The sequence below is a fragment of the Antedon mediterranea genome, chromosome 10 (genome assembly GCF_964355755.1).
Source record: "Antedon mediterranea chromosome 10, ecAntMedi1.1, whole genome shotgun sequence".
Taxonomy (NCBI): Eukaryota; Metazoa; Echinodermata; class Crinoidea; order Comatulida; family Antedonidae; genus Antedon; species Antedon mediterranea.
The window spans coordinates 7229981-7248418 of NC_092679.1; the positions used below are offsets into that span (position 1 = coordinate 7229981).

At 34.0% G+C, this 18438-nt stretch overlaps 1 protein-coding gene across 1 annotated transcript; it reads left to right on the forward strand.

Moving 5' to 3' along the window:
* Positions 1-36: 36 nt before the first annotated feature.
* On the forward strand, positions 37-18438 carry LOC140059981 (ribosomal protein S6 kinase alpha-5-like). The gene is made up of 15 exons (XM_072105993.1): positions 37-341; positions 2776-2847; positions 4588-4806; positions 8218-8333; positions 8503-8610; positions 10823-11010; positions 11431-11581; positions 12021-12185; positions 12399-12521; positions 12696-12772; positions 12864-13008; positions 13381-13551; positions 13966-14169; positions 14459-14615; positions 15540-18438. Exons 1-15 carry the CDS (start codon positions 287-289, stop codon positions 16181-16183), a joined length of 2595 nt encoding a protein of 864 aa, XP_071962094.1. The 5' UTR covers positions 37-286; the 3' UTR covers positions 16184-18438.

Below are 18438 nucleotides of genomic sequence, written 5' to 3' on the forward strand. Positions count from 1 at the left end.
TAATATTAAATGTTAGTGCTAGTTAATATTTGTTAATATTAAAATCCTGGATCTGCCCCTGAAAGGTGACCCTAAATTAAAATTTATTTTTATTACATAAATTTGGGATGAAAAAAAAAGATGCCCTCAGCATGCAGCTAATGAATATTCAGTGGGAAGTTAGTTACCTGGCTAGGAAGTTCATCGAAGCGTATCTGACTTGACCGCAAAGTATGATACTCTAGAGCAGTTCCGTGTACAAATATCGGGAAAAATACCCGGGTTATAGTCACTATACCAACCCACGATGGCTCAGGAAATGGTAAATAGGACTAAGACTATAAAACATGAGCTAAAAAATGGTAAGATATGTGTTAATTTAGCTAGAATTAGCAAGATCAAAGATTTCATCTGCAGGTGGTGTCTGGGCTAACTAACCACAACCGAGAGCAGCAGTAGCAAGGCATCATTGACCCCGAGTATGATAACCAGCAGTAGGTCGCTGAAAGCTGGCCTAGGATAGTCGTAATTTATACGATGAAAACTCGTTAAATTCTTCACTATTCCTTGCAGCTTTTTTCTAGAATATATTAGTATACTAATTCTAAAAACGTTGTACTTCTAAGAATAACTAATATTGTTGCTGTCAAACTGTAATTTTTTTTTAGAACAGAGTTGAGTGTAATTTTATTAATTTACTAACTTGCGTATTATTATTAGTAAGTAGTGTTTTTATTGATTGTTTTATTATTTATATTAATTACAATGGCAAATATATGTTTTCACGATTTGAATTGTTTATTTACATTCTAAATTTGTTTCCTTGATCATATTTGTAACACTTTTTATAAATTAATAATAAATATATATTATTATTTGTTTTATACAAATATCTAAGTGCTTCCTTCCTACAAAATATTTAATAAATTTTGTACAAGGTGCCGTTTTGTTATTGAACTACTGATAAAATAAATGTAATAATATTACTCAATTTTGTATTAAGTTAATTTATTTTTATTATTGTTAATTAAATTGAATAAATTGTTAAATAATGTATGTTCTTCTAAGCCCTTTAAAAGAGAGTGTTTAGTAATTAAAGAACAGGACACACAGTACTGTTGAAAGATAACCTCTGTAAACAAGTATTGTAAACTGCATTGTACATAACAGTACCATCAATGCAACACCTCTTTACCTTTTGTTTACAACTTTGTTCTATAAATCCTCCAGGATCTAAATTCACAAAAAGGTTTCCAAGTAAAACATTCTTTCTTTCACGTTCTTTTTAAATTGAGTACAAAACAAAACATTTTTTAAAAGAATGTTCCAATATTAAGTTTAAAAACCTTATTTAATATTAATTTGTTAAATGTAATTATAATATTTCTTATTTTATGCATAGTGGTTTCATCGTAATTATGAATAACTAGATGGTACTCTCGATTTGCTCGCGTACCATCTAGGTCGTTCCCATAGATGGTTCTCGAATACACAGTAATTTCAATGTAAAAAAATGGTGTTTTTTTTAGTGTACATACCGCAGGATTATAATACATTGTCGTTTACAGAAACAAATAAATAGTATTCAACTAAAATTAGCACCCTTTCCGAATAAGAAAATCTTTGATTTGGATCATTTAAACAGGGTGATTTAAACAAGCTCAATTTAACATTCGGTTTGAGGGATGGGGAAGATGATGGGTACAAATAGGAACAATTTTTAAATATATTATCTATACTATTTATCTACTCAATTTAATTAGTAAACAGGGTTACATCAGGTGGTTAAAATCAGTACCAAAAGTACGAACAAACTTTATATACCATCGAGTAAACATTCTAGAATTAACTCGCGATTTACTAAATTTTGCCCTTACGTAAATTTATAAAAAGGTAAAGGTATTTATATTTGTCCTCAAGCTTAACTGGAAACTGAGGAAATTCGGATTAGGCCCTCCACGGACCCACGGCAGCCAGCAGTGCAGCGCCTACCAGATCAGCACACCGGGAGACGATCCCCTACTCTTTTCGAATAGTGTACCAAGTTCTTTAAAATGCACACAATGTTAAGTACACGGGACCAACGGCTTTACATCTCCCATCCCATTCTATATAATAGAAGTTTGAAGGGTTGCCGTACTCTCTAAATAAAGATTAAATAAAATAAATACAGTAACTATACTTATTAAACTATTAGTCTTCATTCATTCCTTGAAGGTCAATGAACTTTAAACCATTTATACCTTTACTGTTTATTATATAATGATTTATAGTAACTAGAACAGCCTATTTTCCTCCATTCGTTCCTCCTATTTCATATTTTTCGTTAAAACTAAGGTATATTATCATAACCATTGAAGCATGACCAAGCAATCTGTTATTTAGAGACCTTGGAATATGATTATAGCCCTTATTAAAATACGTATTGAGTGAGGGATGTTTCTTTGAGAATCCAACTGACCAACATTTAATTGTTCATAATAATGGACAACATACAAAGTGTACAGTAGCTTCTAAACTGTGTTTCAACTTAATATTGGTAAAAAAGATAAATATTGGCACATACTGCATGATGTTTATTTAATACATATTTTCCAGACAACATTAGAAACGCTGACTGGTGAACTAACATGGAAAAAGCAAATTAAATACAAACTTCGGGCAAGTCTAATGCAAAAGTCTAAGACAATGACTTGGGTGGGTGGGTGGGTGTATGATCATGAGAGAAATTAATTGCATACTGTATTGTCCCCTTTTTGTTGCATAACTATAACATTTTTCTATTTTTTATTTTAGCAAATTACACAGACCACCCCGGGGGTGTTGATAGCACAGACTTTGAACTGCTTAAAGTACTAGGAACGGGAGGTAAGTCATCTGCAGTATTTAAAAAAATACAAATGATAATATTTGTAACCATAGGATATAACCATAGGATATAAACAATATACTGTTACAATAGGCCTACAATTCCTGGATGATGGAGCTAAATGCAACCACCATGGAGGAATGATGGGGTACAATGCAAAGAATATAATGAACCCTGGGAATATTTTACATCCCTGGATATATCCACATACATAATGAGCTAGTAGCAAGTCTGTCAAGACTGATAATCTCTGAATACCCTAGATGTGATAAGAAGGTACATTTAGATGATAAATGTGAATCATTAATGTGTTCCACTGGATTAAGACACGGCAAAAATGTTGTGCAGTTTGCCTTATCAAAGATGACTTTATGGACAATTTTTGATAACACTGGAAACAGATTAATATTTAATTTGTAATACAAGTTGATAAAGTTGATAACTAATAAAATTCATTTTTAGTTTATAGCTTTTGCCCAATTTATACCTTCTGCTCACTCACTAACAATATAGTCATCCATATTAAACTAAACGGTTTTACATTTTTACATTTATCTTTTTATTTCGGAATATCATGGTTACATAATATTATATCCATAGCAAAAGAGAGAAAAAAAAAATCTTAATCTAACAGCTCATAGAACAAAAACAAAGATATGTAAATATATAAAGTCAATGCAACAAAGCATTCCATTGTATGTGCATTCTTGACACATTAAGAATGTGGCGATTAATGGCCATGATCAAAGAATTACTACTTAGTAGTACTTGCGTTCACACGATTTTTAAAACGAAAAACAGATTTTCTAATGAACTCATCAAAGGATGGGACGTCATTTAAGACAAGCATCGTGCTTGAACTACAATGTCTAGGCTGCTTCAGCAGCAAACGTAAGGCATTGTTATAACATACTTTCAGTGATCTCAGAGTGCTCTAATTATATCTACACCATAAGGTTGAACAGTACATGCTGACACAGTAACTCTTAAATAGATAACATTTAGTCTTAGTAGAACATTTTCCAAACTTTCTATTTAGAGAGTTGGCCCTAATGCAAATAGATCGATATTGACGTTTGATGTCACTTTCATCACTCAGGTTATTACTGATCATATGACCAAGATAGGTTATTGAATTATCAACGTTTAGAGGTGCCCCATTTAAGGTAATATGTGGAACACCTTTGAGGTTGCGGACTTTCGGGCAAAATAGCAAGCATTTGCATTTGGTTTCATTAAAAGTAATATCATGGTCACTAGCAAAACCTTCACAGAGTCCAATTAGGCTTTGTAAGCCAGTCACTGACGGAGCCAAAAGGACCAAGTCATCGGCAAAGCTTAGGCAATTCAGTTTAAGACTGTTAATTTCACAACCTTCTTTTGACTTGGTCAGTTCAACAGTTAACGGATCAGTGTACACATTGTAAAGTAGAGGGGACATAACGCCTCCCTGGCGAACCCCAGTCCCAATTAATAATTGTTTAATTCAAATGGTTTTAAGAACATTATACAAACATTAGTTTGATGAAACTGTAAAAAATCAATAATATTAATTAGTTTGTTTTGACCATTTGATGTAAAAATAATTTATGTAAATAAACTTATTACAAAACTGTAGCTTGAACAAATTTGGAACAAATTTAGTGTTTTAAACATTTTTGTAATATACTGTATATCTACTTATTATCTATATAGTGTAAAAGAGACCATTAAACCAGTTTATTTTTGTATTTTTGCAGCATATGGAAAAGTATTCCTGGTACGTAAAGTGACCGGTAATGATCGTGGTCAGCTGTTTGCAATGAAAGTTCTAAAAAAGGCGAGCATTGTCCAGAAAGCAAAGACCGCAGAACATACAATGACCGAACGTCAAGTGTTGGAGGCGGTCAGAAGATGCCCCTTCCTGGTCACTCTACATTATGCTTTTCAGACAGACTCTAAACTTCATCTTATACTGGGTAAGATACTAGACTGTTTAGAGCTTGTGTCAATATTTTCTTCTGAATACTAATATATTTCTTTATTCCAATACCTCATATATTTGAATACTTAACAATTTGTAATTTTTTCTAATTTTTTTCTTTATTGTCCTTCTCTTCTCTGCAACTCTGGCTAATTTTTTTTTCTGGTTCCCATGTTTCTTTTTTTATTTTTGCTTGAAATTTGAATTTAAATAAATACATGGTATTTTGTATAGTAGTAGTATTCAATTTGCATACTATAATATTTTTGTCGATGTTCAAAATCTGAAAATACTATTGTTGTCTGAATGTGTAATTGTTATACTGTACATGTCTATTTGTAGATTTTGTGGTTTTTAAAAGGAAGGTCAGTTTCTACAAGTTAAAACATAATCATGCACTTTGTTTCAGGTCATGGCATTATTGTAATTAGTTGCCAGGATGTCTTAAAATTTGAAATTAATTACATGACATATACCTTGTCACCTTATATGTTAAGTTAATGATTTCATGAATTACAAGTAGCCAAACAAATCACAGATCTAAATGATGACAACATATTGAATGTCCTGGAACTATCTTAATACATTAACTTTAATAAATAATTCCCATGTTTAAAATATGATTACTTTGGATTTTTAAATTCAATGTGTTACTACAAATTACAGCATATTTTATATAAATGTCCATAGCTAGAATCTGATTATTAATGAGATTTTTTAATATTCAAATGTTACTACAAATTAAAATATATCCATTTGGTTATTTTTAGATTCAAATGTTCAATACTTTACTACAAATTTAGATATATATTTTTAGTACAATTTAGGCTGCAAATATATTTAATGTTTACAAGCATAGTCCCCTATGTATTTTATTACATTCAGTCTTGATAGAAAATGTTTCATAATTCATATTTAAATATATTCTTGATCATTTCTATCGGGTTTTTATTGTGATTTTTTTAAATAAATTTAAGTTGAATCTTGGTGGAGTACATGACACTACTTGTAACTGTACCAACCTACTATTAATAAACACACAGTGCATTACTCATAGTGAACAACTATACATGTTATGCTAGCTATTGCCAATACTAAACTATGACTCAATCTCTCTAAGGGCATTCACACTCTCTCTGTAAGTGCCTAGTATGTTCTTCTTATCTTTCAATATACAACAGAAATTTGCAGTTTATAAGGGTTGTAAAAAATAATAACTGCTAAAACAAGTTGTTGCCATGGTTTTTAGAAGTTGGAGTTTGAAATATTGGATGGGTTTGGTCGTCAATTATTATACAAGTACAGCAGGTGTCTTTCACAATTGTGTCAGTTTATGATGGCCATTGTAATATGATTTTTAAAATAAAAAAAATAAAATTGATTTTTATGGAAAAAATATTAATCTTTACCCTATCGTATTGGCCCACAATAAATGCCAGATTAGATTGTTGTTTCTGCTAACTTACAGTAATAATAATTAACTTTTAATATTATTATTATTGACATACAATACTGTATCTTTGGGGCCAGGATTGGGGTTGGCTATAATGTTATACATACAGGTGTACTTTCCTCATTCATCAGGAGGAGGGTGTCCCCTTGATTGGGGTTGGCTATAATGTTATACATACAGGTGTACTTTCCTCATTCATCAGGAGGAGGAGGGTGTCCCCTCGATTGGGGTTGGCTATAATGTTATACATACAGGTGTACTTTCCTCATTCATCAGGAGGAGGGTGTCCCCTTGATTGGGGTTGGCTATAATGTTATACATACAGGTGTACTTTCCTCATTCATCAGGAGGAGGGTGTCCCCTTGATTGGGGTTGGCTATAATGTTATACATACAGGTGTACTTTCCTCATTCATCAGGAGGAGGGTGTCCCCTTAATTGGGGTTGGCTATAATGTTATACATACAGGTGTACTTTCCTCATTCATCAGGAGGAGGGTGTACCCTTAATTGGGGTTGGCTATAATGTTATACATACAGGTGTACTTTCCTCATTCATCAGGAGGAGAGTGTCCCCTTAATTGGGGTTGGCTATAATGTTATACATACAGGTGTACTTTCCTCATTCATCAGGAGGAGGGTGTCCCCTTGATTGGGGTTGGCTATAATGTTATACATACAGGTGTACTTTCCTCATTCATCAGGAGGAGGGTGTCCCCTTGATTGGGGTTGGCTATAATGTTATACATACAGGTGTACTTTCCTCATTCATCAGGAGGAGGGTGTCCCCTTGATTGGGGTTGGCTATAATGTTATACATACAGGTGTACTTTCCTCATTCATCAGGAGGAGGGTGTCCCCTTGATTGGGGTTGGCTATAATGTTATACATACAGGTGTACTTTCCTCATTCATCAGGAGGAGGGTGTCCCCTTGATTGGGGTTGGCTATAATGTTATACATACAGGTGTACTTTCCTCATTCATCAGGAGGAGGGTGTCCCCTTGATTGGGGTTGGCTATAATGTTATACATACAGGTGTACTTTCCTCATTCATCAGGAGGAGGGTGTACCCTTGATTGGGGTTGGCTATAATGTTATACATACAGGTGTACTTTCCTCATTCATCAGGAGGAGGGTGTCCCCTTAATTGGGGTTGGCTATAATGTTATACATACAGGTGTACTTTCCTCATTCATCAGGAGGAGGGTGTCCCCTTGATTGGGGTTGGCTATAATGTTATACATACTACAGGTGTACTTTCCTCATTCATCAGGAGGAGAGTGTCCCCTTAATTGGGGTTGGCTATAATGTTATACATACAGGTGTACTTTCCTCATTCATCAGGAGGAGGGTGTCCCTTTAATTGGTGTTGGCTATAATGTTATACATACAGGTGTACTTTCCTCATTCATCAGGAGGAGGGTGTCCCCTTGATTGGGGTTGGCTATAATGTTATACATACAGGTGTACTTTCCTCATTCATCAGGAGGAGGGTGTCCCCTTAATTGGGGTTGGCTATAATGTTATACATACAGGTGTACTTTCCTCATTCATCAGGAGGAGGGTGTACCCTTAATTGGGGTTGGCTATAATGTTATACATACAGGTGTACTTTCCTCATTCATCAGGAGGAGGGTGTCCCCTTAATTGGGGTTGGCTATAATGTTATACATACAGGTGTACTTTCCTCATTCATCAGGAGGAGGGTGTCCCCTTAATTGGTGTTGGCTATAATGTTATACATACAGGTGTACTTTCCTCATTCATCAGGAGGGTGTCCCCTTAATTGCGGTTCTACTGTATGTAATGTTAAGCCTCAATTGAGTTAATCTAAGTTAATCTAAGTTATCTAATAAAGATTAATGGATAACATACTGTACTAGTAGTTTCATATCCAATGCTATGCAACTTTAACCAAGTTTTATTTGATTGTTGTTTTTTTTTAAATTACAGATTATGTAAATGGAGGCGAGTTGTTCACTCATCTTTATCAAAGAGAACACTTCACAGAGGCAGAGGTTAAGATATACATAGGGGAAGTTATTCTGGCTTTAGAACATTTGCACAAGGTAAGAATGTACTTAAACCGCCCCACCTCCTTAAGCATTATACCTCTTATCATGTTAGGCAATTCAATGTATTTGTTGACATCACAACTTTACAATAATTACCCACACCTTCTCATTCACTCACTCCTAAAGGGCATTAGCCTTAACAAACACATTTTATTTATTTTAGCTTGGCATAATATATCGGGATATTAAGTTGGAAAATATCTTACTGGATCAAGACGGCCATATTATCTTGACAGACTTTGGACTGAGTAAAGAATTTCTGCCTGATTCTGTAAGCTAAATTGAATTTTGTTTCTTTTAAAGTTTAAGTTAAGACTTTACAAGGATTATTGATTTAAGTTGTTACTTAATGTACCTAGGATGGTTTAGATCATTATTGATTTATTGATCGATGTGTTAATTTGTTAGTTTGAAATTAGTAAATAATTAAAAAGTATAAAGTGTCCAACTTATGTATTGGTTATCAAATTTGTAATAAAATTAATCTACATACTTTGTGTTGAAAAGATTTCGATCCAAGTCGGCCCTAAACTGTCTCGGCCAAAGTCAAGTCGGCCCCAAGTCAAGTCGGCCCCAAGTCAACTCGGCCTCAAGTCAACTCGGCCTCAAGTCAACTCGGCCTCACGTCAACTCGGCCAAAAAATAATCGGTCAACTCGGCCAAAAAATAATCTGTCAACTCGGCCCCGTTAAAGTATGGAACGCAAAAAGTGCAAATGAAGGGGATTGATAAAATAATATTTCTTCACAATTTTTTAACTATAAATAATTCTGACTTTTAATGAATATTAATATTTAGACAATAATATATTTAGCAAAAAAAAAAGGAATGATTTCACCAACTTTCCTTTATTTACGTTTAATAAAATTTCAAATTGCACAATTGAAAACAATTCGTAGCTGCGCCTCCCTGCGCCTTTGGCAGCTTTTTCGATATCTACAACTGCTACGTGTTTTCACTGACCGGGGGATTCCCCTTTTTTTTTAAACGCAAATCATGGACAAAAACGATGTACGATCATTTTTTCTATGGCCAAATAGTGGAACGTAGGCCTCCGTCTTCGATTTACTAAAATGCGGTACCTGCACATGTTTTTGTAACACGCGGGTACTTATATTCATATCGGCAATGAGTTCATGATATTATTTAATTATATTATTTTTTTAATTTCTTCATTTTTTTTAAAGCGTGGATAGTAAGAATCATAATAATATTAAGCACTTTTTGCGTTCCATACTTTATTGTGGCCGAGTGGACCGATTAGTTTTTGGCCGAGTTGACGTGAGGCCGATTTGACTTGAGGCCGAGTTGACTTGAGGCCGAGTTGACTTGGGGCCGACTTGACGTGGGGCCGACTTGACTTTGGCTGAGACGGTTTAGGGCCGACTTGACCTGCACCCGTTGAAAATATTGTTTTGAAGGGCAATATGTATTCTTCTTGTCTGCAAATGCAATTTAAAAACATTCATTTCATTTGTACATATCCTAAACCAACTCTTTTTAATGAAGTATTGATATTGTACTAAATAAATGATGATATTATTATTAGATCATTCCTAGTATTCGAAGTATAAACTAAATTACTGATTTGACAGTACATGACCTTCAGTCTGTAAGCAGTGAATTTGAATTTGAATTATTAATGAAATCAAATGATTTTAATAGCTGTACTTAGCTTATTTATATTACTTAGTGAATTTTAAATATAATATCTGGTTAATTGTACATAAATCAAATATTTGTAACAGAAATCAAGACGAAAAAACATGATTTTCCCATAATAAGGTCAAATACAAAATTTGGCAAAATTCTGCCAAAAAAACTAGGAAGACTTTTTTTCAGTAGTTAGGTAGTTAACATAATGTAATAACATGTCTGGTGACTCCCTAGAAGGTGAAAAGATAGTGGATATACGGTGGATAATTTTTGCTATAGCATGAAAATAAAATTCTGAAGTTGAATAAAAATACCAGAAATGTAAAATTAAAGTTATATTACCTATATTTAGTCATCTGATAACAGTTTTTACCACACCGTTTTTTTTCATAGCTTTTTAAAATGCCTCTCTATTTTCAAAATTTGTGTACAAAAGAATAGAGATTTTACTGTGTAATTTGAACTATCCCCCCACTGATAAGAAAGTGCTAATTTTCAAAAAGCTCGTGTGACACAAATAAAATCCCAAAAATTATGAAACATAGGGGAAACTATAGATCGATAATTATTGGAATGTATGATCAATAGAAATTTTTTGCCCGCACCTGGCCTTTAAACAGTCAACTCTTCCAATACCAAACTCTCTCTGAAAACCGGAAACTTTCCTTAAAGTAGCCTTCTGTTAAATGCCTGAAAGTTCTCATTCTTTTCACGATTAATACCACATTCACAATATGAGATTTTATAGAAATCCTGACATACTATGGGCCAACCCAAGCGGTGTGCAGTATTGGGAGAGTTGACTGTAATTATATTTGTTTCAACAGAGTCACCGGGCATATTCCTTTTGTGGCACGATAGAGTACATGGCTCCAGAGGTTGTAAAAGGTGGAAGTGGTGGCCATGACAAAGCAGTTGACTGGTGGTCATTGGCTGTCCTTATGTATGAATTACTAACAGGGGCGTCGCCTTTTACTGTCGACGGTGAAAGAAATTCACAATCTGAAATATCCAAGTAGGTTGATTTCATTTGTTTCGGAATAATTGGAATCATGTTCTGGTCATGTGACTTCTGTGAAAACGTAGAGCTATGACTCAGACGTCTTATTCCTGGTTTGCTTGGAAAATGTTAGCTAAGCCTGATGTACTGTAGGCTATCACCGGTTGTGCTAGCTAAGCTATACAGAGATAATAGAGTACTGCATAAGAGCATCAGTAGAGCAGATAGCATTCTGGAAGACAATGTATTTCTATCATCTGTCATCATTATTTTGGGGGGTTTTTTTTGGCGGAAGTAAAAATCTTTATTAAAGTAATAAAATAGCTTCAAAGTTTGATTTTATTATCTTTATTTTTCATGTTTAAGAAGAAACATTTACAAACATTTACAAACATTTAACTTTATATTTATTTATTTTATTTCTTGCTTATACAGGAGAATTTTAACAATTAATGCACCGATGCCAACTACATTTAGTAATGATGCAAAGGATCTTATAACCAAGCTGCTAGTCAAGAATCCAAGTCAACGTCTTGGTTCAGGTCCCACAGGTGCTGATGAAATCAAAACGCATCCATTCTTCAAGGTATAACAAACACTAAATTGTAGCTTTTTTATTCCATACTCATCCAGCAGTAAGCTACTCACCAATTGCAGGATAGATACACTTAAAACTAAATCTTAGTGAGTGGAGTTGAAAGAGTCATGAGTTACAACCCTGACACTAGGTCAGAATTGAACCCTGACACTAGGTCAGGATTGAACCCTGACATTAGGTCAGGATTGAACCCTGTACCTTGGGATTGGAAGCAAGCACGTTAACCATCAAGCTACAGCTCCACTACAGTTAATTCATGTTAAGCATCATTGCCATTCCGTATCACATGTCATTTTTATCTGCCATTTTAACAATTGAGGTACTATTGTATGTTCAGCTTTTTGTAAACTTGAGAAATTAGGCTGGTGAATACCATAAATGACTTTGCAGTATAACTCTTTTTGAATCTTTAAATTATATTTTCTAGGGATTGAATTGGTCAAAATTAATGGAAAGGAAGATTCCAGCTCCGTTCAAACCTGTCATCAGGAATAAAACGGATGTCAGTAATTTTGCGTCAGAGTTTACTGACATGGTGGTAGCTGAATCGCCAGCTGCTATACCTAACACAGCTGACTGCAGAGTGTTTAGAGTAAGTTTTATCATAGTGTTTATCTAGTGATGTCAAAATACAACTTGAGAATAAAAAAAAAGTGCTCCATTGATATTTTGCTGTAATATGGACAACATAAGGGCAAAACAAAATTCAAAATTTGTCCAAATTTATTTCAATCATAGGTCTATAGTCTACCTATATTTTTAAATTCATTACCAAAAGATAACTGTGTTGCTGTGTTTTTTTTAGGGATACTCATTCATAGCGCCTTCTATCTTGTTTACCGACAACGCTGTCACCGACAACCTTCTGTCTCCTTCCAATACAAATAAACCGACAGATTCTCAAATTAGCAATATATTGGCTTTGAAGGTATAGTATATAATTTCATTTGTGGACCTGAAGTAATTGTATTATCACAACTATAGTGTTAAGCTCTGTCTACACTATCAAACTAGTTTGATAAAAATAGTGTCATGTGCCCAAATATGGTAGTTATATAAATATATATATGATGTATAGTTTACAATTCTTTTTTTTAAATAGAATTCTCCATTTAATAAATTATATGAATTGGATTTGAAATCAGACGCACTTGGCGATGGAAGCTTTTCAGTTTGCAGGTAAATTTGATAAATAATGAAATATATTTTAATGCAGTTCATGTTTAAACAGAACAAATTATCTAATTCTTTTGTTTATATGATTTTACAGAAAATGCAGAAATAGAAAAACTGGTCAAGAATATGCAGTGAAGATCGTGAGTAGGAGAATAGACTGTTCACAGGAATTGAAAACATTACAGTTATGTCAAGGGCATTCAAATATTATTAAATTACATGCAGAATTTAAAGATGAGGTAAATGCATTAAAATTTGTCAACGTTTGATTAATATTTTTGTGAGGCATTAAAAAAATGAAGTACAGTTTACATATATTTGTTACTATATACATTGTATTGTAATTGCGCTCATTCATTTGTGGAAAGGAGACTTTTAACAATCTTGGCTACAGGCTTGGGTAGAGAATAAAAATATCACTGTATCATGTAGATAAATGTATTTGTTGTTATTATTATGTTATTATAAGAATGTGTGTTGGGTTTTTCCAGTTTTTAATGCTCAATTCTCGGAAAAATGATAAGCATACATACTATGTAAATACTACTTGTTATTTCCTTCTAGTTCATTGATTTAAGTTGAGTTAATTTCATATTTTTATCTTGTTTTAGCTGCATACCTATATAATACTGGAAATATGCCAAGGTGGTGAGCTGTTAGATAGGATAAGAAGAAAAGAACAATTTGCAGAAGTTGAAGCAAGCTCTATCATGAGAAAATTAGTTTCAGCCGTGAGTTTTATGCACGACAAAGGAGTTGTACACAGGGATTTAAAACCAGAGGTATGTCAAATACAATTATGAATATGTGTGATTTGTACATATATTGAAAATTCCAGCAGTGAACTTTGACCCTTAAAATAGTATTTGAATTAACAGTGAAGCTTGGGTGTTTACCAAATGATATAACAGGGGAATTTCCATCAGACAACCGACTACAGTGTATCTATACACAATTGTGATTTGCAAGTTTATGTATAGTGAGCCCCCTATAATTGATATGCTGAGCCAAGATAAAACAGCTGTACCTAAAGATATCAGTATAAACAACATTCTGCTATTTATCAATTATCTCTATGTCCTCTCCATTGTATTAATAACAGAGCTATTTAATCTCATGAAAAAACGTTGAATTATCATGAAATAAAATAATCATAAATTTAACTTTAAATAACAAAATTTCACATTTCTCAACAGAATATATTATTTAAAGATGATAGTGACGATGCGGAGTTAAAAATCATAGACTTCGGTTTTGCCCGTGTAACCAATTTCAACCAGCCGCTGATGACACCATGTTTTACATTATCTTATGCTGCACCTGAAGTCTTGCATCAAATATCACATAAAGATGAGGGATATGATGCCTCATGTGATATCTGGAGTCTAGGGGTTATTCTTGTAAGCTATTTTGATGTTCTTTTAATGACCTAGATGTTTAGACTGTACACAAATAAATGTTCTTGACTAAAGTGTAGTTCCCATTTGGAAAAAAATATAGATATAGTATTGCATAATATCAACTGATTTTATTTTCCATAGACTCTCTCAAATGATGAATTTATTTATCTACATCACCACGCTTAATTTGTTGGTTCCCTGAGTTATTTATTTACATCTAAGTACCTTGTGTTGCATCCTAGTGGTCACTACTTGTTAACATTGGTTGATTTTCATCATTTTTTCCTAGTATACAATGCTGTCAGGCCATGTGCCATTCCAGGCCAAGAGGAATAGTGGTGATAATAGTGCTGCTTCTATCATGATGAGGATAAAACAAGGAGACTTTAGCTTAGATGGTAAAGAGTGGCAGTCTGTGTCTGAAGCTGCAAAGGATTTGATAAAAGGTAACCATTCCACCATTCTAGAGTCTGTAAGCAGTACCCAGGGTAACATCCAGGTAGTATTCCAGATGCCCAGGTACCATTTTTAAATGGCTGTCCCAAGTACCATTTTTATGGATTACAGTTATTTTTACTGATACCCCACCCCATGCATCATTTATATAGGCTTTAGTTACCATTTAAGCCTCCCAGGGATATTTTTTATGCACTGCAGTTACCATTTAAGATTCCCCAGGAACCATTTCTAGAGTCTGCAGCTACCATTGCAGATTCCCCAGGCACCATTTCTAGAGTCTGCAGCTACCATTGCAGATTCCCCAGGCACCATTTCTAGAGTCTGCAGCTACCATTGCAGATTCCCCAGGCACCATTTCTAGAGTCTGCAGCTACCATTGCAGATTCTCCAGGCACCATTTCTAGAGTCTGCAGCTACCATTGCAGATGCTTTAGCAACAACCTGCAATGATGTCGCTTATTGTGGTCCAGTTTGTGGTCAGTTCTAACATTTTATGACCAAAAAATTTAATTGATAGGAAGACCGAGCCCAAGTATACTCCAGAGAACTATAAACGCTAGTCAACTAGACCAAGAAGACTATAATTATAAGGAAGCGCTTCCAGCATCTTCTATAAAAGACAATAACTACCATGTCCAGTAGTCATTAAGTTAATTAATTGATATGTCTTGGTGTTTAATTTTAAATGTAAATAGGCTGGGTAATCATCAGGAATAGTCCTAGGGTTGCAGGTCTCAGGTTTTTAGTTTTTTTAATTTATTAGTGTTCCATGACCTTCTCATCAAAATTAATGTCTCTCATTGTTGTGCTATGTCAACATAATCTCAATGACGGCGAAATGTCCCCAATAATGGGGATCGCTATGCAAACAAGTAAGTTGCTAATAATTGTGAAATCATTTATATTTTTAGGTTTACTAAATGTAGATTCTACAAGTCGCTTAACCATGGAAGAACTTAGCAGAAATGAATGGATCCAGGGTGCACAGTACAGTACAACACCTCTGATGACCCCCGGTGTTCTCAACATATTTAGCACCAGTGTTAGGCCAAAAGTTAAAGAAACTCTCAAAGCTTTCCACAAAGCTCATCGAGAAGGATTCTTTCTAATGGACGTGTCGCACGCACCCTTAGCTAAACGTCGTAAAATGAAAAAAGATTCGTCAACGGAAACAAGAAGCAGCTCCAGCGAAAGTTCACATTCCCAGGGATCTTCGCAAGGAAATACGACCCCATATAAAAGTCCAAATCATAAGAGTGGTGATTATAGCGAGAGTTCAGTGACGACAACATCAACGCATGTCAACCTTCCCTCGCCATACCCACATCTTAATCAATTAAAGCAAAGTTTTAGTACGGGTTCTGCTGGATTTTCGCCCATCCTTGAATCTCCTACAGAAAGTAGTAGTTCAAGTCCTTCTAGGACAGCTGAGTACTCTGGTGAAAGTAAAAACCAAACAACAGACTTAAGTAATCAAGCTGAATCTTCAGGGAAAGTAAAAGAAAATCGCAAAAGATCTTACCAGGTTATGGAAAATTCAATACAAAGTTCATGATAAGATTGGAGGTTTTTAATCAACAAAATTGGCTGACATCAAGAAGAGTGCAAATAAATTATGCAATACTTGGAATTTAATTATTACCAGTTATTTAATATGTTTTGTCACTCAACAACTTATATCAACTGGAACCATAATATGGTTATTGTGCTATTAGCACACTCAATCTGAGAGATACTCAATTAGATGAACTATGACATAGCGCTTTTGGAAGAAAGGTCCTCAGATGTGTTACCAGCTGATTTGCATGAGCAATTTCAGTTAAAGTTGTCAATGAACCAGTATAGGAAACAAAATTGTGGTTATTGGATCTGTTAGGCTTGATCTGTCCAGGTAAAACAAGACCACTTTTTCCTGGTCTCTCTGGACTGTTTGAAGCTCCTTGTTGTTTCTATCTGAGCGTTACGAGATCTTTTGTGAGCAGTTTAAGGAGCTCATATGCTACCAGAGGAATACGCCTATTGTATTTTAATAGAAGCTTGTACACATGTGAGCATTTTTGTTTAGCTCAGCTCTTATAAAGCGACAATAATGGAATGAGCAGATCTGCATTGCTCATAGCATAGGAAAACTTGTGCACACCAATGTATAGTACTTTTTACATGAAGAATTGCTTCACAGAGTTTTGAAATTCCTAAAGACTACAATTTACTAGAGTTGTTTTGCATCTAGTTGAATTGTTTAACAATTGACTGAAAACTGCCATAAATTTGTAGAGAATTATGTATTTTAATTATTCAACAAGTGCTTAAGTTGTTGAAAGGAGATTTTATTCAATTAATGGATATTATTATTACTTTAAATCACATATATAAATGTACAGCAAATACTTTTTATAATAATTTTGTATAGAAATTTTAAAATTCTAACATTTACATTTATATATTATACTGTAGGCCAATGTGTGTCTTAACATCAGCATAAGTTCACAGCCATCCAACTATGTTGTTATGTTGGTTGTAGAACAAGTCTTGTTGGATGAGGACTATAAACTGTAGGTCCAGTGTACACAATTCAATTGTGTGCATTTTAACAACTTAGTACGTCTTTATTTTAAGGGTGTACTATTGCTCACATTGGTGAGATTGATTGATGAGAGAGCCTTGGGAAGGCAAAATTTAACTTGAACATGCATTTTTAATACACAATAGGAAGCTTTCGCTTTGTGGTGACCTAAGACCTGTATTTTTTCATTGGTCAACATATACAATCCACTAGGTCATAGCAAATCAAAAGCAACCAGCTAACTTTTTGAAGTCAGTAAGTTGATACTGTATAAAGCGTCTTTCACACCAGCTCCAGTAAAATAACAGCAGAATTCCATGTATTGTTTTCACGACGCTGTACACACAATTTCGCGTGAACCTGAACTGGGGCCGGAGTGTAAAAGCCTCTTAACTCTAGTTAAATTTGGTAACTGGTCTTTTTAAACAAAATCAGACTGGAAATGTATTCCAAATAGCATCAATTAGCTTTGCTATGTTTGTAGTATTTTGATTTATTTTTCTATGTTAATAGTTAATGAATTATAATTATTGTCTTGCCAATTTATTAATACATTTAATGGTAAATATTTATTTTTAAATAAACACACAACCAAAATAATAAAACTACACAAATTACAGGAATATGAATTCAATTAATTACCGCATAAGAATCCAGGGATCTATAATTTGAAAATAAATTGAGAGGTAGTTTTTTTATTTTGGTTGGGGTAAGGTAGATTGTAATTTGAAGAGGCGTTTCTACATAAGCCATGACATAATTGGCTTATTTTTAAAATCATTTTAAACTATACACATTAGTCTGAAGGCAAATTTGATCAGATAATCAACTATGTTTATGCATGAACACTGCGAGGTGTTTGTGATTGACTAGTCGAATACACCTTCCCATATTTTTAAATTTATATGTAGCACTCTTTATATAAATGACACAGACTGTTGTTATATTCTCTCAATGGTACTTTATTTACACTATATACAGGTACACAGAGAGTGATTAAGTTGTAGCTATCGGTTCAAGTTATTTCCAAATTGTGTTAATCTACAAGAAGTGTTAATTACAGAACATACATGACTACCGGTATTTAAGGAGTAGCCCAGTGAGGTGACTTATCAGTTCAGTGACCCTCCTTGTCCCCTCCCAGAGCTGGTATATCCATTAAGATCACACCCAAGTAATCATTAGTAAGTTATTACCAATTCCATAGAATAAGGCAATTAATTATTAGGAGTTGAACATTAGTTAAG

Excerpts from the sequence above, each read along its gene's own strand:
- LOC140059981 (XM_072105993.1), top strand. The coding sequence starts at position 287 with ATGGCTCAGGAAATGGTAAATAGGACTAAGACTATAAAACATGAGCTA. Across the intron at positions 12,186-12,398 it reads CTGACTGCAGAGTGTTTAGA|GGATACTCATTCATAGCGCC; the intron begins GTAAGTTTTATC and ends TGTTTTTTTTAG. Across the intron at positions 14,170-14,458 it reads GGAGTCTAGGGGTTATTCTT|TATACAATGCTGTCAGGCCA; the intron begins GTAAGCTATTTT and ends ATTTTTTCCTAG.